The sequence below is a fragment of the Synchiropus splendidus genome, chromosome 3, assembly GCF_027744825.2.
Source record: "Synchiropus splendidus isolate RoL2022-P1 chromosome 3, RoL_Sspl_1.0, whole genome shotgun sequence".
NCBI classification, from domain to species: domain Eukaryota; kingdom Metazoa; phylum Chordata; class Actinopteri; order Syngnathiformes; family Callionymidae; genus Synchiropus; species Synchiropus splendidus.
In genome coordinates, this window is record NC_071336.1 from 27,447,768 (window position 1) to 27,471,733 (window position 23,966).

General features: G+C 43.6%; 5 protein-coding genes across 10 annotated transcripts in view; 3 read left to right on the forward strand and 2 right to left on the reverse strand.

Annotated features, from left to right (window-relative positions):
- The first annotated feature begins 26 nt into the window (after positions 1-26).
- On the forward strand, positions 27-3,619 carry mcur1 (mitochondrial calcium uniporter regulator 1). Its single transcript, XM_053860161.1, has 9 exons — positions 27-283; positions 958-1,074; positions 1,142-1,245; positions 1,343-1,444; positions 1,543-1,584; positions 1,663-1,734; positions 2,856-2,909; positions 2,968-3,082; positions 3,160-3,619. Exons 1-9 carry the CDS (start codon positions 58-60, stop codon positions 3,213-3,215), a joined length of 888 nt encoding a protein of 295 aa, XP_053716136.1. The 5' UTR covers positions 27-57; the 3' UTR covers positions 3,216-3,619.
- Positions 3,620-3,878: 259 nt separating this feature from the next.
- Positions 3,879-7,960, forward strand: dph2 (diphthamide biosynthesis 2). Of its 2 annotated transcripts, none has more exons than XM_053858411.1 (7): positions 3,879-4,076; positions 4,213-4,383; positions 4,548-4,660; positions 4,724-4,944; positions 5,006-5,692; positions 5,853-6,029; positions 6,109-7,960. In XM_053858411.1, the coding sequence occupies exons 2-7, from the start codon at positions 4,234-4,236 to the stop codon at positions 6,231-6,233; spliced, it is 1,473 nt and encodes a 490-aa protein (XP_053714386.1). In that variant the 5' UTR covers positions 3,879-4,076; positions 4,213-4,233; the 3' UTR covers positions 6,234-7,960. The 2 variants fall into 2 exon arrangements, with proteins under 2 accessions (XP_053714386.1, XP_053714384.1); XM_053858409.1 differs by having other exon boundaries at positions 4,183-4,383; positions 6,109-7,958.
- On the reverse strand, positions 5,873-12,684 carry ncf2 (neutrophil cytosolic factor 2). 3 transcript variants are annotated; one of them, XM_053858407.1, is made up of 16 exons: positions 12,008-12,682; positions 11,771-11,853; positions 11,397-11,505; positions 10,207-10,341; positions 10,023-10,130; positions 9,831-9,863; positions 8,951-9,010; positions 8,837-8,880; positions 8,401-8,542; positions 8,267-8,329; positions 8,011-8,068; positions 7,544-7,590; positions 7,236-7,405; positions 7,060-7,171; positions 6,808-6,928; positions 5,873-6,742 (listed from the first exon to the last, which is right to left on the reverse strand). In XM_053858407.1, exons 1-16 carry the CDS (start codon positions 12,179-12,181, stop codon positions 6,645-6,647), a joined length of 1,557 nt encoding a protein of 518 aa, XP_053714382.1. In that variant the 5' UTR covers positions 12,182-12,682; the 3' UTR covers positions 5,873-6,644. The 3 variants fall into 3 exon arrangements, 2 of the variants coding, with proteins under 2 accessions (XP_053714382.1, XP_053714383.1); XR_008414092.1 differs by having other exon boundaries at positions 6,727-6,742; positions 6,808-6,923; positions 12,008-12,684; XM_053858408.1 differs by lacking the exon at positions 9,831-9,863 and having other exon boundaries at positions 12,008-12,680.
- Positions 12,011-23,966, reverse strand: part of prkdc (protein kinase, DNA-activated, catalytic subunit) — a 34,914-nt gene continuing 22,958 nt past the window's right edge. The window contains exons 78-89 of one of the 2 annotated variants that reach the window (XR_008414091.1): positions 23,850-23,917; positions 23,550-23,770; positions 23,333-23,425; positions 23,140-23,226; positions 23,000-23,071; positions 22,724-22,925; positions 22,337-22,525; positions 21,863-22,002; positions 20,796-20,898; positions 18,537-18,702; positions 18,062-18,468; positions 12,011-12,154 (exon numbers count right to left, since the gene is read on the reverse strand). Coding sequence is in view for 1 of the 2 variants with exons in the window: in XM_053858404.1 (XP_053714379.1) it covers positions 21,396-21,600; positions 21,863-22,002; positions 22,337-22,525; positions 22,724-22,925; positions 23,000-23,071; positions 23,140-23,226; positions 23,333-23,425; positions 23,550-23,770; positions 23,850-23,917 (1,277 nt within the window). In the remaining variant the exon portion in view is untranslated. Of the gene's footprint in view, positions 12,155-18,061; positions 18,469-18,536; positions 18,703-20,795; positions 20,899-20,921; positions 21,601-21,862; positions 22,003-22,336; positions 22,526-22,723; positions 22,926-22,999; positions 23,072-23,139; positions 23,227-23,332; positions 23,426-23,549; positions 23,771-23,849; positions 23,918-23,966 lie in introns of those variants that run through there. The other variant, XM_053858404.1, reaches the window with a different exon arrangement.
- On the forward strand, positions 12,722-20,327 carry garem (GRB2 associated, regulator of MAPK1). 2 transcript variants are annotated; one of them, XM_053858406.1, is made up of 6 exons: positions 12,722-13,090; positions 13,960-14,100; positions 14,195-14,325; positions 15,176-16,378; positions 16,447-16,601; positions 17,469-20,327. In XM_053858406.1, the coding sequence occupies exons 1-6, from the start codon at positions 12,970-12,972 to the stop codon at positions 18,304-18,306; spliced, it is 2,589 nt and encodes an 862-aa protein (XP_053714381.1). In that variant the 5' UTR covers positions 12,722-12,969; the 3' UTR covers positions 18,307-20,327. The 2 variants fall into 2 exon arrangements, with proteins under 2 accessions (XP_053714381.1, XP_053714380.1); XM_053858405.1 differs by having other exon boundaries at positions 12,723-13,090; positions 17,466-20,327.

Sequence of the window (23,966 nt, forward strand, 5' to 3'; positions counted from 1 at the left end):
AGGGCGCATGCGCGGAAGTCCAACTCCGCTCACCAACACTTGTTGACCTGAGGAACGATGGTGCTGAAACAGTGTCAGCCGCGGCTCAAAGTTTTCCTCCTGAACCGGTCCGAACGATTCTATGACTCAGCCCACAATAAAGACTCTTTCACTCTGTGTGCGAGGGCCTCGAACCTCCCCGCGGACAGTTTGACTTTGACCGACGTAACCGGGCGAACTCATCGCTCGGGAGGAGGAGCTCGACCGATGCGTTCGAGTGCGCCGAGGCGGATTCACGTCAGAGGTAAGAAACGCTTCTTCAGCTCCTTCAGCGTGTCACAGAAACTGACCATCATGTTGTGGAGTTCGAATTTAAAGCTTGTTGTTTGTGTAAAACCAACCAATTTCAGGGGAGACAATGAATGATGAATGAGTAAATATGATCCGTTTTATCACCGAAATAAATTCGAGAACCCACCGCAAAGCAGCAACGTTAGGATTTTTTTGTCAAGTAGCTCTACAATAGTAGTCAAATAGCCATCTTTTTTTTTTTTTATCAAACAGCCACAATTGATCGACTTATTAGACTTATGAGATATGAGAATATCTTTTTTTGTGCCCTAATGTGATTTTTTTTATTGTTTGATTTTGCTCTTTTAATGATCATTTCTTGCAACATCAACATTGAATGTGTTGTATTTGAAGTGTATTCGTCCTCATGAGTCATTTTCAGATCAATATTAATTTAACATGTCGGTGTTTTGTCTCCAAACATTTTGCTTAGTTTGTCATTATTTACATAATATGGCTCAGTGCCTGGGTCACCAAGGTGTGTCGCCGCAGCCTCAGGCGCTTCAGTATTTCACAGAGCATTTCAATATAAACTATGAAAAATCACTTCATTATTTTTCATGGCTTCGATTCGACTGAAATATACCGAAGGTTCCAGACGGTTTTTATACTCAGTGTTTGTTCCAGAGCTGAGCACCTCCACCAACCACCTTCAGTACGACCTGAAACCGGAGATCCCCAAGGCGCAAGGCCGCCAGCTTTATTTTGACACCCATGCTGTGGTGCGACTGCTCGAGGACAATGGTGTGTTTGCTGCCCCCATTTTGTCTAATGTCGGAACAGGTCCTCACTCATCGGTTTACCTTCACAGGCTTCACGACGCAGCAGGCCGAGGTTCTGGTTCAGGTGCTCATGAAGATGACTCACTCCAACATGGATACCATCTACCGCGACATGGTCAACAAGGCTGAGCAGGTGAGTCGGGGGTTGGATTGAAAGGTCGGACGGTAGGGGGCGCCCCAGTCAAACGGCCACCTGGGCTGAGTCACGTACTGAGTCACTTCTCTTCCAGGAGATCATGTTGCAGCGAGTGATGTCCCAAATAGCTGCGCTGAAGAAGGACATGATCATCTTGGAGAAAAGCGAGTTTTCAACACTGCTGGCTGAAAACGAAGTAAACACTGCGTCGATATGATATTGACTCTGCCCCAGAACAAGATTGAGACGTCCTGAGTCAAGCCTTGTTTTTGAGTTTTGTTTCTCAATTTCCAGAAACTGAAGATCCAGCTGCTGCAGCTCAAAGTCCAACTGGCTGTAAGTTGAGCACTCGGATCATCGATGATGCGTCTGCCCCTGGTCTCACCACCTCTGTTCCCTGTTGCTCCTCTGCAGGATGTCATGAACAAACTGCGCGCGGACAGCATTTTAGACATGAATTTGGAGAAGAGCCGCGTGAATGAACTGGTATGTGAACTACAGCGCTGAGGTTGATTTCAGTTTAGCGCTTAGACAAAAACTATTTTTTAACATGTTGGATGAGATTTGGAATTGTTCAATTCCATTTTCATGTCCGCGCTCCTGAAGAACCGAGGCAGGCAGTTCACTGAACACTGTGACTTAACGCTTGTTCCACCCTGCTCATACCGTGAGAACTGAACTAGTTCAGACATGAAATACGTCTAAATACACATAACTCACTAAATGTGGTAACTACAAAAGTAAACGTAAGTTCCCAGCCAAAATGGTAGGTGACATTTTTACTCATAAATAGAAAATTATAATTTGTTATAAATCATATTTGTATTATTTATTATTGCACACTTTCATTTCACCTTTAACAAACGATGGACCCATACATACATTTAAACAACAAAAAAGTTGTTTTAAAAAGTTTATTTTGCATCAGTTTGACAATGGCACAATAAATCAGGATGGTGGCTATATTCAAGTTTTTATATTACCTTATTTAAACTGAAGCTTTTTTCATGTATTGAAAATTTTTGTGCAAGAATTTCAATTTGATAAGAATTTCGAGTACATTCAGAGTAGTGGAAACCCTGAACATTGTGTAGCGAAAACATCCCTGAACTAAAGCAAACAGATGCTTTTGTTTGCTTTAGTTCAGGGATTCCTCCGTGTGTTGTTGTTGTTATCATCCTAGCTGTGACGTGTCTTGTGCATCACTGTGATCAGTGGACCAGGAACTCCTGCACTAACAAAGGTTCCCTGTTGTCTGGAGAGCAAACTGTTCAATTAAATTAAAGTAATGATGTTGAAATTAATTAATTTTAATTAAGTACCACCACAAATATTTATTTATGCAGTACTGTTTTTAATCCATCTAAGGTCAGGCTCTTTGTGTTTATTGATGTATGATCCAGTTCTACCAGACTATCTCTCTCACCTAAACAACAGAAGTAGGCACAGCGTTTCAGGAAACAAGTTGCTTGCAACAGCCAATTTATCGCTCAACCCATAAGGTATTACACTTATTTGCCGCAGGGTGGCGCTCCAGAGCAATGTGCACAAGAACTGACCCTGGTTTTGCTCTACAAGGCGGACTTCAATGTTCTTCTTACTTGCAGAAAACGGAGCATGAGAAGAGGCTGCTGGAAATGCGCACTGAAATCATGGAAATGGTAACTTGCCTTATCATCCTGTGAGTGAATCTCACCTCTAAGGCTGTAAACACTGCAGATCGCGGAGCAGGATCGCCACTTGACCCAGAGCAACATGAAAATCGACACGGAGGTGGCGGGTTTGAAGACCATGCTGGAGTCTCATAAACTGGACACCATAAAATACCTCGCAGGTGAGAGATGACCTTTGAGAGAGCGTGACCTGTTCTGTATAGTGCCAATGGTGAGCTCTTCTTTTTGTCTCTGCCAGGGTCTGTGTTCACGTGTCTCACTGTGGTCCTGGGTTTCTATCGAATTTGGATGTGAACCTGGAGGCAAGGTAGCATGACGGGATCAAACCGGGCCCAGAACAAATTTCATGCCTGACCTCATTATTGGCACTATTGAAGTTCTAAGCGGAGAACGTTTTAATGCGCACACCAAGGGACTGTATCCGATTTAGTAGCTGAGCTAGAGTCTAATTTATTTCGTGATCAATGAGTTTGTATTATGAAGTGTATCTGTCAGCCGGCCATCGATGGTGGTCAGCCTCCGACTGACATTCCTACCAATAAAGTTTCATTTTAATGTAAGAGCGATTGACAATCTGCGTATGATATATTTGAGGTGTTAAATATATAAATGCAGGAACTTTTTCATCATAGATTTTTAATGAGACTGTTACACTGTGTTTCACCACATATGATTGTATATAAATATATAAATAAATATTGCTTCCCTCAAATTGTTTATTTCTGTGTCTCTCAGCACGTGTCCAGGAAACCGTTTGCTATACGTGATTATTGGAATGGATATTATCTATTACAGTTAAAAAAACATTCATGTCCACCCTGCTTTTTTGTCAATAACGGTGTCCTACATGAGGCACCGTAGCGAAAACTTTTGGTCGCGCATGCGTGGACTGATTTCAAAGCCAGAACTGGTTGAGCTCGGAGCTTTTATTTTGAAGAAACCCCTTGAACCGGAAGACATTGGATGGTCGCCTGTCAACACGTGTAGAATTGTTACTCCTCAGATGAGTTTCCACTACTTAACTCTGTACTCGACTCTATATCATCGTTTTGACCATGAACCAGTTCAAGATAACCGTGATGAGTTGACGGTCACGTCATTTATCAAGATTCGCCGGACATGCTAAACTAGCTTGGTAAACATCTCACCCAGTCGGTATGTAGCAACGGTTTATTAACCCAATCGACTTGCTTTCAGGCGTCTATGGTCTCTGTTATTTTGACTGTCGATGTTTGTAACTTGTAAATTATTTCCGTAATAGTCGAATCGAAGCGACTATTTGTTGTTGCAGCTTGACTTCACCGGCGTAGTGATGGCTGATGCGTTCAGTAGCAGCTCGGAAAATGTGATACAGCGGCAGGTGGACGTCAGAGAGACGTCCAGGACGCCACAGGGAAACCTCGAGGACTTGTATCAGATAAAGGAAACATGCGACTTCATAACACACAACCAGTTCCAAAAGGTGGGCGTCAATTCGATCATGCTTGCCTTTATCTTTGTATTCCATCACATACATTGAATTCATTTCTCTAATATGACGGGTCACACTATGCTGTTATTGGAGAGCAGATTCAACTGGAGCAGCAGAGCTGCAGAGTAACTTTAGTTTTTCCACTTTGCTTGCAGGTTGCACTTCAGTTTCCTGACGGCCTCCTTCAAGATTCAGTCGCTGTCACAGCGGAGATTGAGAGAAATTGTGACTCCAAAGTGTTTATATTGGGCGACACGTCCTATGGAAGGTAAGGAGGTTCAACATTGACTTGTGGCGACTCTCGCTTGATAAACGCTGAACGCTGTTGCAGCTGTTGTGTTGACGAAGTGGCAGCGGAGCATGTTGGAGCCGACTGCATGGTGCACTACGGCAGCGCTTGCCTCAGCCCGTCCAAGAGACTGCCCCTCATCTATGTGTTTGAGAAACGACCCCTGGAGCTGGAGGCGTGTGCTTCTGCGTTCAGGCAACTCTACCCGGACACGCAGAGTCACGTCATTGTCCTCTATGACGTCAGCTACACCCACGCAATTGGTATGCTGCCACACGTTCTTGACAAAGCAGAATGCAGTTGTCAATCTCTCATGTTCCGCAGATGACCTTGCGGAACGACTTTCCCCGGAATATCCAAACCTCGTCTTGTCCTCCCTCTTCGTTGAAGGAGATCGGTGTCATCTTCACGGCCCCGTTAAAAGCAAACACGGTGGTGGTCGGTCTGAACAGGGTGACGGCCAAGTTCTCCGTCAGTTTGGGCGGCAGATGTGCCTTAAACACGGACTGAATATCAGTGACTATGCGATGTTCTATGTTGGCCAGGAGGGGGCAACCTTGAGGAACTTCATGATGACTTGGAATCGCTGCTGCTTCTGTTCCTTTGACCCCGACACTAAAGTGGGGAGGACCGAGTCTGTTAATGTGAACAGAGCCCTGATGAAAAGATACTACGCCGTGGAGCGTGCCAAAGATGCCAGCGTGGTGGGCATCTTGGTGGGGACGCTCGGGGTGGAGAACTACCTGTCCATCATCCAGCAGTTGAAGGAGACCATCCACAGAGCGGGCAAGAAGAGCTACATGTTTGCCATGGGGAAGCTGAACGTGGCCAAACTGGCCAACTTTCTGGAAATTGACATCTTCGTATTGATCGCGTGTCCGGAGAACTCTCTGTTGGACTCCAGCGAGTTCTACAAACCCGTGGTGACGCCGTTTGAGATGGAGGTGGCGTGCAACAAGAACCGGGAGTGGTCTGAGGAGTACGTCACCGACTTCCGCCATCTCCTGCCAGGTCTGTCCGCAATACATGAGAACAGTAGCTACACTGCTGCCAAGAGGACGCTGCTGTTTATGACATGTTAATGAGTGTATTTACAAAGACTCTTGACTTCAAGGAAGTATTGAAGATCTAGATGTATGTTTTGACATTTATTGGTGTCGCACCTGTTCAGGTGGGAGGAGTCATGTTCCGGTGGCTGACGGTCAGGAGGAAATGGAGCAGACAGACGTGTCGTTGATCACAGGAGCGCTGCGCAGCAGTCACTTGCAGGACAGTGATCACTCGCCTTTCATCACGTTAGTGGTGCTCCGGAACCAAACTATGACCCTCGCCAACACCAACACAGCTGGTATGTGATGTCAACAATGGTCGTCAGATTCATGAGTGTTTACCCGAGTCGAATCTTTTTTTTTTTTGTTTGTTTTCAGCATCATTCCTGGCGAATCGCAGCTGGCACGGCTTGGAGCAGAAGTTGGGTGAGACGCCGGTGGAGAAGGCAGTACAAGGCCGTAGAGGCATCGCCATCGCTTACGAAGAGGAGGGAACATCGTAGCACTCGATTCAGAACGTCGTATATCACCTCTCCTGCGACATTCATTTAATAACAATCTGAAAATTCAATGTACTGTAATGTATCTGACTTGTATGTGGTCACATGAGGCACATGCCGGGTGCGTTCAAAGCCATGTGGAAAGACCTATAATGGATCACAGTGTCATGAATCTGTGCACAATACAAAATTAAAGTCAGAGTTAAAGATACTAATTCATATGCTAATCATGGAATACAGATAAAATACTTCATAAATTCATTTAATCATATTTAAGCAGCTCTGTGTTGAAACAATTGTTTGCATCGTGTGCTTTACACTTGGCAGGTTTTCTACAGCTTTCACAATTTTGTGATTAAATAAGCTCTGGAATATGACAATACAGTGACGCAGCTGCGGTGGAGCTTGTGTTTGTTACTCTACTTGACCATTCTTGGAAACCTCCTCCACAAAGGATGCAGGAAATATCCCAGTCTGTCCATGGCATTGTCCTTCCAGCCAGTCCTGGTTCACTGTAGGGTACGAAACGGATCAGTCTATATTTGGTTTTGAATATTACTCACTGGTGAAGACCCACCTCTGCAGAGCAGCATGATGGTATCACCCTGCTGGAAAGTCAGGTCCTCTGGACTGGAGGACTCATAGGAATGAAGTGCCACCAAACTGATCTCACTTTCTGGCTTGATAGAATCACTGTTCTGAGGAGACCAAATCTGCTTCAGGTTTTCAAGTGCACAAGTGGCTCATTCCACTGACAACTGGCACTGGTGAAGTCTCATATACTGCCATATTACTAAGAATAATGACAATATATTTAAAGACATACTACCTTGGTATTGAAACACCATAAAGCGACGCGCCCGCTGCCGGCTCTGCTCCACACACTCTCCATCTCTGTGTCGCCGTTGATCTCGCTCTCCTGATTTAACTCGGCGTTTGAACTTCATCAAACACAAGACTCAATTACAGAAGAACTGTGACACGTGACTTCATGCTGCCGTGTACCTCAGAGTGAGGGTGGAAGACGAGACGTTCAGCTTCTTGCTGATGACCTCCATCAGCGAGGAGTAGGAGGAGCCGGGTGTGACGGAGACAGCGAAGTTGAAGGTGTAATAGACTTTGACGATGCACGTGTTCTCAGCTGGCTTCACTGGCGTGTGGGAGACTGCAGTTCTCTTGAGCAGAAACCATAACTTACATTAAATATGGTTTCTAAATATGACTGAAAAATATTTGAAAACCCAAACATCACGAGTGAAGACGCTGATTCATACTTGGTGAAATAACATGAAACTCAATGGTGTCGTCTTTACCTTCACAGGTGCGTCTCGTTTGCTGGTCTCTTTCTCCACTTTGGTGCCTTGATCAGAGACAGTCAACACATGGTCACTGTAGAGTTCAAGTTCTCTAGTTGAGACAGAATAGAATTTCACACACTTCCTGTTTATCTCATGGGCCTCACACTTTATGAGGCCTCAGGAAACTGTCCTCAGACTCTGCTCTAAAATCTTTGCAGTTGAACAGCCATGTCAAGCCCACATCATTTTAAAACTGAGAGCGCCGCCTACTGGGCTGTGAAAATGAGGACACTGTTTTTATAAGCCCATAACTCAGATGTACAGAACTGCATCCTTTTAAACAATGAAACAAACTGATCAAAATGGATATTTTTTTAATTTCAGTGACCAGATCTGGTGATAATAAATTCCAGAGCAGGCTCATCCACTCTGAAAAGGCCGATCATGGCTGTGTCCAACCAAATAAATGGTGTCTTGTTTACCTTGCTTCCTCTCTGGTCTGGTTGGTGGTTCTTGACTTGGAGACCTCGATGCTCCCTGCTGTGTTCAAAACATTTAAAAACAAGATGTCACAATTATATTTTAACAAAGTTATCAGAATAACATCCAGACTGAATATGAATCATTTCCACCACTTAATCTCAATACTTCTGATCTATCATCTTTAGAAATAAAGAAAAAAGACAATAAGAAGAGGACCAAAACCCCAAATTAGGACATGTGTATTTATAATTTTACCTTTTTCTTTTTGGAATCCAAGATGTCTAACGGCTCCAGATAGTTGTAGGGAACAAGTCCGCGCTGCAGGAAAAGGTTGAATGAACGTTTGAGCAATGTTTTTAGTAAGGCATCAAAATGGCAGGAGTTCCTACTCTTTCATTGAAGACCACCGAGGCCCAGTTGTCTGAACCCTTCTGCAGGACAAACACAATATTCCCAGGGACGACAGCCAACTCATCACTGGTCTCCGGGACAAACTCATAGAGGACAGTGTGAGGTGCACCCTCCAACGCCCTTCGGAAGACAAGACGTTATAAGAGCCAGTGTTTGTAATGGCGGCTACTCACAGTGCTCAGTGAGGGGAACACTGTATCTCATTCACCTCAGACTCTGTAGTTCCTCACTGCATGTCTTATGCTTTTATCTGTGCTATATCTGGACTGTTTTGTGCCATTAGATTAAGTTTTGATGTAATGCACTTTGCAATAATAATAATAATAATTTGTATTATTATCATTAGTAGTAGGAGTAGTATTAATAGCAGTAGTAGTCGTAATGATAATGATAATAATAACTGTGACAAAATACCTCAGAACCTCGGGTTCCTTGGGATGAGTCGGACCATCTTCAACCTACAAAAATAAACAATATTTAACCAGACTGTTTGCTCCTTTTGTGGCATGTTTGATGCTGAAGAGTTACCTGCGGCTGCAGAGGTGCAAATCCAGAGAATTCATCCTGAGGAATAACTGACGCCACAACCTGAAAATGTCCACAAAGTAGTGATGAGCTTGTGTGTGAGGCTCAAACACAAATATCATGGCTGTCTTTGGAAGCTGCATCATGGTGGTGCTAGCGCCTCGTAAAGTTACGTTCAATTGTATTGACCTTCTCAAATTCTTATTGGGCAACGACGCACATAGGAGTGAAATGCAGCCTAAATATCATCTGTTGTGTCCATGAAGCTGGCAGTTAGGCGTAGCCTCTCAAGACAGTTCACACAGCACTGGGGCTATTCAGGAGTGCGGCAGCTACAGATGACGTCTGTTGTCATCAGGCAAGCACTGATGGACCGAGCCAAACTAGCTGAGTCAGCACACAAATGTCCTCTGTTGTTGTTGCCAGTAGGATGAGACATGGCAGGGTCAGCACCGCTCAGTCTGGACAGAAGAATCTGGCCGCACATTTGCATATTGTGGGTTACACACACTTGCAGTTCACCTGTTTCTTGGAAAAATAAAAGAAGCACAAGCTGATTTGTCATAGGTTTTTAGGTAAAGAAGCACCTGCAAAGTCTTGGGCCACACGTACAAAGCAAGTGATCAAGATAAAGGTGCCAAATACCGAGAGCTCCAAAGTTACATTTTAACTGAGTTATCACGTTGTGACTTTATGGGTGGCAAAGTTATCATGTCTGATAACGCCAGAGCATAGTTTGGAGTGTGTTGCATTAATTTTGAGCTACCCACCTTTTTGATTTTTTTTTTTACAATAAAATATTGATGTAGTTCAGCATCTCGTGTCACAAATCATAATGCATGTAATCTCTGATTTAAATAAAGATCCGTGTTCATCTACTCACGCAATAATCACTTGAAGCCCGTGGTTCAGCTCCCTGCACAAAATTCTGGACTGTGCAGGTCATTTTGAAAATCTTAAATCAGTGCCATAAGGTACATTTCAAATCCAAGATATACAACTGAATGCTTTACTAGGACTCCTAACTTCTCAAACAACTTCAAAAGTTTGGTACTTATTAGAGATGCTTCTGTACCTTGGCTTTTCCCAGGTAGTCCTTCTTCTCCAGTTCGGCCACATAGTTTTTATTAGGCGTGAAAAGGACCTTGGGTGGAAAGTCAACCAGCTTGAAGATGTTCTGCTTCTGTCGGACAATTCAACTCTGGTTAAAGGAGTTAAGCATTTCAACTTGAAATTCTGTTCATGGCTGTATTCCGGACCAGGGTGGACTGCAGAGCTTTGTCGATGAGGTTGAGCTTTGACTCTGTCTTGTAGTCCAGAGCCTTGACAAGGTTTTCCTGGGCTTGTTCCCAGAGCCCCATTTGGACCTCTGCCAGGGCCATGTTGTGGAGAACCTCGGAGCAGAAAGGTCGGCTGTTATTTCACTGTTCATTGTGACAGTGCAGCAACTTTGGAGTCATTGTGTGTCCTAGTTTCACACAGAATCATGTGGACATTGAATCCATTCCTTCACAGAATCACACCTGTTGTGACTTTGCAAGAGACTTTGCACATATTTGTTTAGTCCATGTTCAAGAGAGACACATGAAACGACTGACTTCTTGTTATGATCATTTTAGCTCACAGCTCTTTGGCTGTCTTTTAGAGGGGACCATTAGATAGCCATATTATTAGTCCCACAGTGGGGAAATTCAACAAGTTCTTACTCAAGACACCTCAACAGGTCAGACGCCTGTGTAGAAACAAAGATTTGTCTTTTCTCCATTCGCTGCAATACTGTATATCTTGCTTAAAGTCAGTAGCAGGCAACCAATTGGAGCGGTGACTTTGAATGCAGCATGTCATTCAACAAGAATTCACCGCAGTACTTTTGAGTTTCTAAGTATTTCCTTCACATGCAGTGTCTCCCCCGGGTTTTTGTGTAGTTTAATATAGTTTAGAAACATTCAAAACAGTGATAAGAATGTAGCAATTGGCATAATTCACATTGAGGAATGGGAAATGTCTGAAGTGAAATAAAAGCATTTTAACTGTCTAAGAACTGTACAGATTTCTTCAACATTTATTTAACTGAATAATATATTCAAAATATATGTCTAGAATCTACACCAACGGGGCATGGTGTTCGGAAGGTGCAGCGTCCCCTCTGGAACATTGTGGAGGAATAACTGACATGCTTACCTTTTTTGCTCTTATATCACGGTTAAATAAAGTCAATTAATATTCATTAACTTGAGTATATTGAATTACGGTCATGTGGCATTTAGTTATGTAATACAATATTATTTGAATCAGGACTAGTGATGATCGTCTCTTCGGTTCTATCAATCTGAGGTCTTCAGTTTAATCTGTGGTCATTTCAAAAGTTGTGATCTTTCATAGTCAGTCCACACTCCGACAGGCGGCTGAAGAGTCACCTGTCAATCAGTTGTGTGGCGCGTTAACTTACCTCGCAGGCGTACAGTTTGTATCTGAGTCCAAGAGCTTTGTAGTCTATAAGCTGGTTGCCCCGCAGAGCCTTGAATGCCTGCTTGAAATCAGCCAGACTCTCTTCATACCTACAGCAGAGAGAAGAGAATTGTATGGTGACTTAAGCGTTATTTTCATAAGGAGTCTCAGGAGGATGTGGACACCACTTCATGAACCTTACTAAGAACAATAATAGAACATGATAACTTTAAGTTCTCATGGTGTGTCAGACTTTTAAACCAATAATAATTTTACTAATGGAAATTTAAAAAGGCAGCTTGCTGTAACCGTAAAAATGGGTTTTAACTTTGACAGATAAACAAAAACATGTTGATGGAATGATTTTTTTCTTGCCTCTTCTTTTTATAAAAGGTATTTCCTCTTTGAAAGAATGCAACAGCCAAATGCCCATCCTTGCTTATGCTGCAATCAAAAGCCTGCAAAAAAGAGAAATCATTGCAACTTCCTCAAACAATACCAAGACATTTCTAACTTCTTCTTTTTCCAGGCACAAAGACACAATCCAATTGAACTTTAAAAGTCAAGAAAAATGACCACAGGACTTGTCAAGCTGAAGGACTTCACACTGACCTTTTCTGCTTTATCCAGATCTTCATCAAGGACATGGAGGCAGCCGATGTCGAAGCAGATTTTGGAATTTGGTTCTTCGATGGACAAGAAAATTCTGAGCGCCTCTGCGGAATCTCCCTTTTCCACACAAGTGACGGCCTCGTCCCACTGACGCAGAGTGTCAACAAAAGACATTGTGGCTTCAGAAGGCGATAGGAACTTCACCTCAGAGGAGGAGAGGACTTTTGCTTCGTACTGACTGAATAGGGAAGTGTGATGAAACAGATATAGCGGTGGCCTTCAAACCTACAACGATAGACCAGGTGCTTCTGCTTTTTTTTTTTTTTTTTTTTTTTTAAATGGCACTGCGACATTTGGTATTACACATACCACATAGTTACATTTCAGAGTTTTTGAAAAAATTGTGGACTCAAGTGGAGTCTGTTTGATGACAACAAAATTTAAAAGGGAAGGGTTGCAAAAAAAATGAGTTTTTTTTTATTTTAAATACAGTGTATTTATGAAGGGAAAAGTAGAGAATTAATCGTTTATTTTGTAGGAGTTTATAAAATTCCAACTTCCGGCGATACAAGCGACGTCGTTTTATCTCACGGAGGTCAAGTGGTGAACTACGATCTATTATTTTCAGAAAAGAAAACACAACTTTTTGTTTTATAAAATATGAATCATTTCGATAACCGGAAAGTAAATACTCACTTTTATTTTATAGGAGCGGTTGCGCACTTCCCCTCGTCGCTTGGCTAACTTTGCTAGCTAAACAAACATGGCTCTGCTACATTACCACGCATCAGACTTTAACGATACGTAGAAAAATACGTAGAAGAGATCAAGATGTACTTGATTTAAAAGTTGCAAATGGAGCGTTGCCGTGATCCTCGGTGGGTCGGTTGTTTGCTGTAGTTTTCTCCTGCGCGTGTTTACACCTAGTTAGCCCTGCGGCTGGCTAATGGAAGCTAGCGACCATGGACCTTGGAGCAATGTTGTACAATAACTTAAAAGAAGTCACTTGGAGCACGACGTCGTTGCCGCTGGACCACATCGTCAGCTCGTACAGGTTACCTCAGATCGTCAAGCTCGATAGTGGTGAGTGTCTTGTGGACAAACATTGAGGCTAACTTGCTACCAAGCTGCGAGTGAAGCAGCCACTTGTCAGTCTAAGTAAACTCGCCGTTGTGGAAAGCAAAGGTCATAACCATCGACTTTCACAGTTTAACCAGTCCTACTGGAGGTTGAGGACTGAAGCCTGTCGAGCGTCATTGACTCTACCGCGGGTCATTTGCAGCAACAAGGTGTTAAAGCTCAGATCGATTGTGGAAACTCCCATAAGTACATATTAAGTTCTCCCCTGCCGCTATAGCAGTGTGAGGGACCTCAAGAGCTCCCACACCAGACGAGAGCTATAGTCCTGGCTGGCTGACTGAAGACAGGAGAAAGGTAAAAGAGATTACATTCCAGGAGTCTCTTCAGGGTCAAGCAGTGGATGACAGAGGCCTTTCCCGTAACCAGTCACCAAAACTCCTCCTGTCATTACACCAGTGGTAAAAGAGATAAAAGCTTGAACCACTTCTTGGATCCATGTAAACACACTTGTCTCTCTAGCACCATATTTCAGAGAGATGTCTGCAACAAACAGTAGCCGACTATAATATAAGTTACCAACTGGTGAGGATCCAGGACCATTGAGAAAACAAACTATCCGAAGCAAGTTTTGAGCAATTAAAATGTGTACAAGTGTTAACTAATGACACCACTACAATCGGACGCGTTTGTCAACCCTTCCATATTATAGGCCGACAAGTTCACTGTTCTTTAGCAGTGAATAGTTGACTTTTAAAGTAGTTAGTTGCAGCCCAATTCAGAAAAGTGTCTCCCAACACATTGACACGCTGAAGTGAAATTGATTCGCGTTAATGATGCGGAAACTGTGTAACCTGCTATTCTTGCTGGTGCAGGTCAGCTGGTTGAAGGGCTCAGAGAACACGACTACCTCCTGATTCATTCCTGCCGTCAATGGACAACCATTACAGCTCACAGTCTGGAGGAGGGACACTACGTGATCGGACCCAAGATTGAAATCCCAGTCCATTATGAAGGTGGGATATATTTGTATTCAATAGCTTTTCAAGTTCTATTTTCAGATTAGTAATTTCTGTTCTGTTTGTGCTTAAATGGCCTGTCGTCCTGCAGGTCAGTTTAAGCTGCTTGAGCAGGACAGGGATGTCAAAGAGCCGGTGCAATACTACAACAGCGTGGAGGAGGTGGCCAAAGCCTTTCCTGAAAGAGTGTATGTCATGGAGGAGATCACGTTTAACGTGAAGGTAAATGCCTCTCGGGTTCACATGAGATGCGCTAAAACACTAGCTCAGTTGATGTCTACACATTGTCACTGTTAGTGACAATGAACAGATCTTACTGTGAAAGCTATTTGGACATATTCAGCCAGACAGTGCTCCTTCTTGTGTGTTCTTGAGTGACAGTATGGGCAGATTTATTCTATTTCTGCAGACTAAGATTAATCTGTCATGGTATAAAATAATGGATCTCACAAGGTTTTATTTGGAAATAAATATTTCTTCTTAGCTTTAGAATTTGATTGCATTCTGAAGTTAATAAATACCTATTTTTGTCTGCCTCCTGTTAGTTTTCTTTTCTTCTCAACGTGCAATGTAAGCGACAAGTAGTTTGTTTTTCTCTTACTGTCACATAAACCAGTGGCTCGGCAGCACACATTTGGTATGTACATATTTACAATGTCGGCTCCTTAAACCCTCTGATGCTCATTGCATTTACACTTCCATGTCAAAAGCATGGCGTACGAAAGTCTGCATATGTTGAAGACAAAGCAAACGTTGCATGTAATGATCACTATATGCAACCAAGTGTTTGGAATTGACTGATGAGCCTTGTTATTGAGCAGCTATTACGACTACTGGGAGCACAATAAAACTAATCTTCAATTTCAACCAATGGATATAAAGTCAACACAAGGTGTTGAAATACAGTAGATGATGATGAAGGCTCCATCTGAATAGTATTTAGCCAATCAACAACTTTGAGAAAACTTCTTGGAGCTGTTTATTGACGTTTAAGGAATTTTAAGTGTTGTTGGTGTCATTATTTTCATGACCTATTTCTTGATAATTGATACCATGTGTCGCTGTTCGGCAGGTGGCTTCAGGTGAATGCAACGAAGACACAGAGGTCTACAATATTACACTCAGTACCGGTGATGAACTGACTTTGATGGGTCAGGCGGAGATCCTCTACGCCAAGACGTCCAAAGAGAAATCCAGATTTAACAACATCTTCAAAAAGATCGGGAAGCTGAACTCCATCAGTAAAATCGGCCGAGGCAAGATGCCGTGTTTGATCTGCATGAACCACCGCACCAACGAGAGCATTAGCCTGCCCTTCCAGTGCAAAGGCCGCTTCAGCACCTGCAGCCCGCTGGAGCTTCAGATGCAGGACGGCGAGCACACCATCAGGAACATTGTGGAAAAGACCCGTCTGCCGGTTAATGTCACAGTTCCCAGCAGCCCACCCCGCAACCAACACGACCTTCACCTCATCCGAGAGGGTCACCGCTACAAACTGGTCAACGTTCAGACCAAGACGGTGGTGGTCTGCTGCGTCCTTCGAAGCAACAAAATAATTCCCATCCATTTTCCCTTCCACACGGCCATGCCCCGCTTCATCATCCCAGAAGAGCTGCTGCAGGGGGAGCTCTGGTTGGACACCATGGTGCACCGCTGGTTCTCCTTCTGCCAGGAGCAGTTTGACATTGACAACTATTCTCGTGCCGTGAGAGATGTGCGTAACGACTGGGCAGATGAGGAGAAGAGCCCCAAAAAAAGCAGCAGCAATAGGAGCTGCAGTGGAAGCAGCGGTGGCAGCAGCACCTCCAACGGTTGTCCTAACAGCGTGCAGATTCCCAGCTCTTTGACCTACGCCAGAGATGAGCTGACCCAGTCTTTCCACAGGCTTTCTGTCTGCGTTTACGGCAACAACCTGCATGGCAACAGCGAGGTAAACCTGCAGGGGTGCATGGCTCTCTGCGGTGACTGGACGCTGCTGCCCTCGGACAGCATTCCCTCAGAGTCTGGAGAAAATGAACACTTCTTCCCAGAGTTACTGGATTACTCGAAACAGAAACCGTCTCTCAGCAAGTCTGACGTTCCTTATGAGGAGCTGTGGCTGGATCACTTCAGGGGTCACGTGCCTAAATCTTCTCTACCAGAAGGCATTCGAGGCCTCAACAATGGCTGTGCGTCAACAGCAGCTCTATCGTATCCTGTCACATGCCCGATCAGTTCCATTACACTTGCTGACGTGACTCTCACTCCTCCTCCCGTCCCTCCCAAATCTGAAGCTGTGAGTATTCCTCATTGTTTTCAGATGTATCTTCATCATCCTGCATTGATCACTCTTGTTTTCGATAGGTGAAGGAGGAATGTCGCCTGTTGAATGCTCCTCCGATTCCTCCGAGGAGCTCCAAACAAATGCCAGTAGTCCCTATTCTGTCCAAGCCACGGCAACAGGAGACCCGGTCTCCCAGTCCAACCCTCTCCTACTACTCCTCTGGACTCCACAATATGTAAGACAGCGATACATTGGTTTATACATTTTACATATTTAAATTTAAATATATACTATTGCTTGTTTGACTAGAGAAGGAAAGACAGTTGATCGCTCGTAATCCTTTTACACCGCTAGGAAATTCCCTGGTTAATTACAATAATTTCCGGACTAAAAGCCGCTACTTTTTTCTCTTGGTCTGAACCCTGTGGCTTAAACAACGACGCAGCTAATATATGGATTTTTACGGCCTGAATAGTGTCATGCTCCCAAAATGTTGAGCCTTGTCACATCAACCCAATGAAATCACAGGGGTTTTATTTACCTTAAAGTGCTCAAAATGCACTGTTTTCACCTGAGGGTCGGCAGCTCCGATCTCCTGGAGGACCCGAGATGAGAAGCATGGCTGTGGTGTCAGAATTTCAGACACAAGGTCGAAAACGGTTCATTTTGAGCACTATAATGTCAATAAAAGATGTGAGGAGTTCATGATTCAAGTTCAGAACATTGCCCAGTTTGTTTCATGAGTCAGTCTTGATGCTAGAGCCCGTTTTTAAATTTAGTTTAGAAGTGATCCTCAGTTTTAGCATCTTTAAATTGCTCAAATATACATTGTCCACTCCTCCATTTATAAGCTTCCATGGCAAGACAATGGTTTTGTTAAGTATTGTTTCAGGAGTGACTCATTAACAACATGATTTGTGAGTACACAACGGAGACATGTATGTGTTTAAGGTGTCCCATGTGTACACTGAAAAATGCTAATCTACTTACTGTTTGCAGTGCAAAAGAGGTATCGTGGTTTTTTTTTTTTTTACATTATCAAAGGCTAAAGGAAAAGTAACTTTGCGGATGTTTTGAGTACTGTTATTTTTTTTTTCAGCAGTGGAGCGTGTGAACAAGAGGCAGCCGAGCCACCGGAATTAAAAAGTAATGTGTGCTACCCCTGTAGCTGGCCCAACTCCAGCGCCTGCGAGCCGCCCTCCACCTCACCCAGTGGCAGTCTGCCTTCAAACATGTCATCCCGCTTGTCTTGGCCCAATAATTTCAGTCGCGCTGAATCTCAAGGAGCTGAGGAGTTTGTGTCATCCAGCTGCAGAAGTTACTACAGCTACCCCAGGAAAAGGTCCCCCAGCACTTCAAAGACCTGCACGTCCAGCCTGGTGGACTTCGACGGCCGGGAGCACACACACGGCACTCGAGAGCTTGGGTTTGAGAAAACATGTCTGGATCAATTCAGCACAAAATCGTCCAGTTATAACGCTGAGATGCACAAGGACAAACCCATAGAGGAGTCCAACTCTAAGCAGAGCCTCTCCTGCCCGATCTTGCCACCAAGAACACTCAAGCTAAATTCCATTAAGAAGTGCACAGAGCTTCTTGCTGCACCTGTTTCAGACAGTCAACAGGACCCAAACTTCAGGACACAACCAGAGCAAAACACCTCAGAGTCCAACTCCACCTGTGAGTTCTTATTACCTCTTAGCTGCCCAGAGTGGCAGCCACCGTCCAGCCTAGCTGGTCTGTCCATTGAGGAGGTGTCCAGGTCCCTGAGGTTCATCGGCATGCCCGAGGACATTGTCTCTCTGTTCGTCTCGGAGAAGATCGATGGGAGTTTGCTGCTGCAGCTCAGCGACGAGATTCTCTCTGAGGACTTTAAGTTGAGCAAACTACAAGTGAAGAAGCTGATGCAGTTCATAAACGGGTGGAGACCCAAAATTTAAACACTAGATGCTGCTCCTCAGCAGGAAACTTGCCTTCAGTATAAATGCTATGCACACTCGACACAAAGGTTCTCTCTTAAGTATGCTTTGATGGGGTCGCTTTTCTGGGGGATTGTACACTTTATGAAGTCATGTGGCACTTTCACTGATCCATGTCGAATGCTTAAAAGACACAAACATTCATGAGAAAATCCCAGAGACAAAAAGACTTACCAAAAAGGGACACAAACCTCAAGATGTTGGCCGACTACAGAGGTGTAAAGCTTTAATCACAGAAAGGTCTGCTTTGAAAGCACGCTTTTCTCAAGTGTTCTGAAATTTCCATCTCAACTTCCTTCACCACATGATGATGCAGCAGATTCAGGAGATCATGATGAAGTCCGATGTCAGGTAGCCCTTCAATGAACATCATGAAGTGAACACAATCGTTTGACTAGTGGGGTGACAACGTTATGGTCAACGCCAACCAATCGTGGGGTGGCGAGTTTGTGTCCCTTTTCATCACATCTATAACCCGCTCAAACATCTTCCTCACCATTTGAATTGCTGAGTCAGGAATATATTAAAAGGTCTTATTGCAAGATATTCTATTCTCTCCGACGAAGACATCCTAGCAACGTTCTCTATCATCATAATCCAAAACAAAGCATTATGCACTTTGGAGTCTAATCAATGCAGTTGATACAAAAGTAACACGTACCAGTGTAATAATGTAGTAATGTAAGTTGCACTACACGCTTTTGAAGAAAAAAAATGAAGTGGTACTGAGCTGTTTTTTTTTTAGTATGACATCGCATTTGGGCCGTTGAATTACAAAATAAGTCCAGAGGTGACTCAAACTTTGAATCAGGTGCCCTGCAACAGGAAGTGTATTGGAATTAAGGTCGCCTTCTTTGGTTGGTATTACTTTGTCAATTTTCAGTTAACTTTGTCTTTAAATGTTCAGAAAAAATCCTCTTCAATCTCTACGGTCACATGGTAGAATATCTGAGATTTAAGTTTCCCATTGATATAGTTTAAGTGCTTTGATATTATTTCTGATTAATTTGTTTTTAAGGGAGAAGTTATGAATTAAGTAGGAATTTATTTTTTAAATGATCTTGTATTATTCTCATAATTTGAGTTATAAAGTGAGTCTTAAACCCACAAAAGTTCAAATGCTGAATGAGTTTCAGGGCACCTTATTCCAATTCAAGTTTCAACGCCTCTTATACGAGTCGTATTTCTGCGCCTTAACCCAAAAACCTTTACTGACTTTTACGTTCTTTTAAATTACTGTGACACCGTGTTCCTTGCCAAATCACCGTGTTAGTTCATGGACTCGGATTGTATCGGTACATCTGCCCCTCGACTCGCTAATTTATGCAGATTCTTTATCTTGTTTGTAATATAGAGCTGTTTAACTGACAAACGATGGTGCCTCTTCTGAACTGTTTTTGTTGTTTTTATTGGGTTACCCCTGTCACTTTGTACAGCGGGTTGTTACATATTTTACTTGATATTTCTTTTGTATTTCGTGTACATTGTAATGCAATTTTTACTTAGTAATTACTAATGTTAATTTTTTTACTGTCTAAAAAATGCTTTTGTTCAAATGCCTGTTGTATGATCTGGATATTCTGTTTGAGGGGGAAGGCTCTGAATTGAAATTACACCGGACAACACAAAGAAACCCCACCATATATTAACATATTAATTCTACACAGTGGCTGATGGTGTTCTATGCAACCGCTGTGGATGAAGCAGCGTCAGGTGTGATTAATGACGTGATGCTAACTAGTATTAAAACGATGCCAGTTTTAACTGAAAGGTCAGTCACACTACAGGCTTCCACATCAGTGAACGAAAACAACTGTGACGCGGAGCTGATCTGAGCGTCGGCGCCTCGGACCCAACATGAAGTATTGATCCGACAGAAGCAGCAGAGCAACAGACTGATGGTGTTTGGTGTAACTTTCAATTTGTTTCCCTGTTGATTGTATCATCTATTAAAACCAATTAACAAAACTGGCTGTTGCAGTAATGCAGCTCTTCATTCAACTTGGTCAAAATGGACATGGATGGATGGATCATTAACACTCCTCACTAAAAGGAATGTCATTTGTGGGATGATACCAAAAAAGTTCTCAGGTCACCACCAACCTAGATGCGGTCAACTAGGGAGTGTGAAGCTCCCACTCAGTTATGGAGGACCACAAAAACTCAAGAGACAGTGCCACCTATTGGGCTTTTAAAAAAGTAAGTTTCTTAACACCATCCGTTTAACTGTTACCTGTTTTTTTTTGCTACTGCATGTCAATTGGACTGAGTGAATCCAAAAGATTGAACGTGCCTTTTTTAAACAACCAAATTCTACAACTCACAGTTCTTCTCCATGTCTGACGGGTGAACTGAAACTCACTTATCAGAACCTTTGTGCAATCCATGAAATGAAAACTCTCTCCAGATGTTGAAGCCTATTTCAGTCCATCACTTCTCTATGTTCTCACCTTCACTTGGGATCAGATGAGCAGCTTTGAACTTAGTCAGCCGACCGCCTAACCTCTCCTCTTTTCTTTCTTATTTCAGGCAGACTGAGCAACCATCAAGTACCTAGAATACACACATGGACACGGGTTACTTGCATTAAACTATCACCTGGTGTAACTCCTCAACGCCCTCAGCATTTAGGGGACGTCATGCTGCTTAGTTGTCCCCAACTTAACGCAAGGATATTACACCATGACCCGTTTTAAACAAGTTTGTATTTTAGTCTTAATTTTTTTCTACAGGAATTTTATTGATTTTTTTTCGTTTGTTTAGTTTCTTGCAGATCTGACTATAACTCAACAGGATCAAACATGCTGTCATTAATAACAAAAGCCTAATTTTGCTTATTCTGCATGACAACCAGTTTAAAAAAAAACAAAACAAGAATAAAATCTGATTATTATAAAGACACATTTATTTATTGCAACCCTGAAATCACCCTGTGGTGACAATCTAAACCCATTGGGAAGCAAAAGCGCCAAGATAAGTAGACACTAAACAGGAAGAGTTACATTGGTCTCTATTAAGATGCCATACTTGATACCACCCATCTATGAGGTTCAGAACCAGGGCTCCCAGCCAGCCCACACTCGTCCCAGCACGTTTGGATCCATGGCTTGATCCAGCAGACAGTCCACCTGCTTCTCCACAGACAGGCCTGCTGCTGGAAGTTTGGCCCGGACATTGTGTTCCGCTGTTCCCAGAGCGACTGCCTGCATCCCCTGGTAGGCTGGGTCCTTCTCAAAGCCCAGCTTCAGCTCCTCGCTGCCCAAAACATCATGGCAAGTTACACTGAGGGTCCACAACACACTCACGGGCAAACCGCTGCAGCAGACCAAACCAGCAGCGCTACTGGTACCTCGTATGAGAATTTTATTCATGTTACGCTATTAAAGCTGGATTGATTATACATAGATATAAACATAATATCTTCATTGAGGTTGTATAATGCCCATTATCCTGCTCAGGAGAGGGACACAGGACATCAACACAGTTGTCTAAAAACAGATAAAGAGTCCTACTGTACCTTGTGATCATTGCTGGATTTGCCCCTTCCAGTTTTCGGCGAGCAAAGTTGACCTTCTGCAGGGGGAACCAGTTGATTTCTTTGGTGTTGACGTGTTCTGTCCATGTTCCTCCCTTCTTCAGTTGCTTCAGCTCAAAGTTCTGTTGACATGAATTTGAGTAGAAAATCTCAGTCTGTGTGGTACCTATTGACAGCAGCTCTGTGAACTTCGCTTTCCTCCCATGCCACTGTTTACCAGCAAAAGCAACTACTTTATAACGACACATGAACGACATTGGATGACTTTCAATAACTTTTGATTCACTTTACTGTGCCACATTTTTTTCATTTTACTATTGATGAAGTGGCAATTTCACGCTGGGCCTTTCAGTTCAGAGGGTCAATTCTTCCAAGACAAGACGAACAAATCTGGATAGACATATTGTCGAAGCAACCAAGCTGTTGTGTATTTATTGGGGGGCAACGCGCTGATACCTTCCAGTCCAGAGACGGCTCCTTTACAAACACATCCATGGTGTTTAGCAGCAGGTCCGGTTCAGCACGGTATGCCCGGAGAGAGTGGACCATCACACTCTGAATCAGCCCCGCCTCCTTCAGAGGCTGCATTAGATTCACAAACTGTTGGGTAAGTCTGAACGGCATCAGCTCCGGGACAGGGATGAACTGCAGGACAAAGAGTGTGCTGCAGATGAGGTATAGTGTCACATGACATGATGACAGCACAACGCTACTGCTGCGAGTGTATACAAGTCCAATCTGTGGAGCACTACTTCAGTATCTGCATAATGGAACAGTGTAAGGAACAGAATATTTTGGAGGCAAGCAGCGAATATCATTCACTTCACCGTCTTTTCAACAAACCTGTGTGGCTGACCCGAACGCGTGGCCGAAGTCGATCCCGATCATCCCCCCAGTCTCTGTGTTGATCATGAAGTTGGACAGGTGGCGATCTCCGATCCCGAGTATCCAGTGGCTCACACACAGTAGCGCATGTGAGCTGATGAAATGGGAGCGCAGACAGAGAAAAGCCTCTGGACCGTTGCACATCTTCAGGAAAGCTCTCCTGCACAGCGAATGTGATGACAGGTTTTCATCTTGCGTTTCAATTCATCAGCGTTTTCCGGTCCCATTACTTACTTGAGGAGATCAGCAGGAACGTACTGCAACGCTTTGGAGAAGCTGGTGACCGTGTCAGCACGTTTTGCTTTCCTGCAAAACAGAGATGATGTCAGGCTGCAGTGAGTGAGTGAGACACTATAACATGATGTTGAACTTACTTGTATGCCAGACCATATAGTTTGATATAATTGTCCTTACTGCCTTGAGAAAAAGTGGAGAGCCACTTATTGTAGTTTTCAACGGCCCTGGAAGAAAGACACACTCAATAATCTGTTCATCAGAAGAGTAAAGAACAACACAAAGATGAAAGCTTTCTAAAGGAAATGTCTTAAAGCAGTCACTAAGTCACACCCTTTGGCTCTCTCCTGCTCCTTCTCAGTCATGGTGCTGTGGAGGAACTCCTTCAGCGTGCAGGTGTTCTCCATCCACTCGATAACCCCAATTCTTGTAAAAAGAAAAAAACAAGTCTTAGCATAACTGATATTTCAGTCTGACATTGTTGGACATGCATGTAGCGAGTACTCGAGGACCGCAATTGAGAATAACAAATGGGGAAGAATGGTGGTACCTGGTTGTAATGGGAATAACTTGGTACGTGCGCAGTTGCAAGCCTCTGTGAGTGCAGGGCGCATCATGACTCAACAGAATGTTCATGACCGAGAAAAGCTGTTCCAGTCGCTGATCCTGCCGCAGGTCCTCGCCCCCTTTTACGAGGAACGGGTGGTCCCGCTCGTCATCCCCTCGAATGATCAGGCGCTTGGGCCGTCGGATGGATGACATCACCTTCACCTGCAAGATGTGGAAAAACTAATCACCACAGAGCAGCAAGAATGAAAGTGGTAAAATCCATGACGACCATGAAACAAACCCTTTCATCAAACCCTGTTATTTTGGCGTGATACTCGGGCAATGGCTTGGATCTCCCATCATACTGGCCTAGACAAAGGAAGGGTACTGCTAAGTAAAAAAAAGTCTCCAAAGTAAT

Coding starts and splice junctions, on each gene's coding strand:
- mcur1 (XM_053860161.1), top strand. CDS start 58: ATGGTGCTGAAACAGTGTCAGCCGCGGCTCAAAGTTTTCCTCCTGAAC. Junction 1,585..1,662: donor AGCTCAAAGTCCAACTGGCT/GTAAGTTGAGCA, acceptor GCTCCTCTGCAG/GATGTCATGAACAAACTGCG. Junction 3,083..3,159: donor CACCATAAAATACCTCGCAG/GTGAGAGATGAC, acceptor TGTCTCTGCCAG/GGTCTGTGTTCACGTGTCTC.
- dph2 (XM_053858411.1), top strand. CDS start 4,234: ATGGCTGATGCGTTCAGTAGCAGCTCGGAAAATGTGATACAGCGGCAG. Junction 5,693..5,852: donor CTTCCGCCATCTCCTGCCAG/GTCTGTCCGCAA, acceptor GCACCTGTTCAG/GTGGGAGGAGTCATGTTCCG. Junction 6,030..6,108: donor CGCCAACACCAACACAGCTG/GTATGTGATGTC, acceptor GTTTGTTTTCAG/CATCATTCCTGGCGAATCGC.
- ncf2 (XM_053858407.1), bottom strand. CDS start 12,181: ATGTCTTTTGTTGACACTCTGCGTCAGTGGGACGAGGCCGTCACTTGT. Junction 8,069..8,266: donor TGGATTCCAAAAAGAAAAAG/GTAAAATTATAA, acceptor TTTTGAACACAG/CAGGGAGCATCGAGGTCTCC. Junction 7,172..7,235: donor TCTTCCACCCTCACTCTGAG/GTACACGGCAGC, acceptor TGTTTGATGAAG/TTCAAACGCCGAGTTAAATC.
- garem (XM_053858405.1), top strand. CDS start 12,970: ATGGACCTTGGAGCAATGTTGTACAATAACTTAAAAGAAGTCACTTGG. Junction 14,101..14,194: donor AATCCCAGTCCATTATGAAG/GTGGGATATATT, acceptor GTCGTCCTGCAG/GTCAGTTTAAGCTGCTTGAG. Junction 14,326..15,175: donor AGATCACGTTTAACGTGAAG/GTAAATGCCTCT, acceptor GCTGTTCGGCAG/GTGGCTTCAGGTGAATGCAA.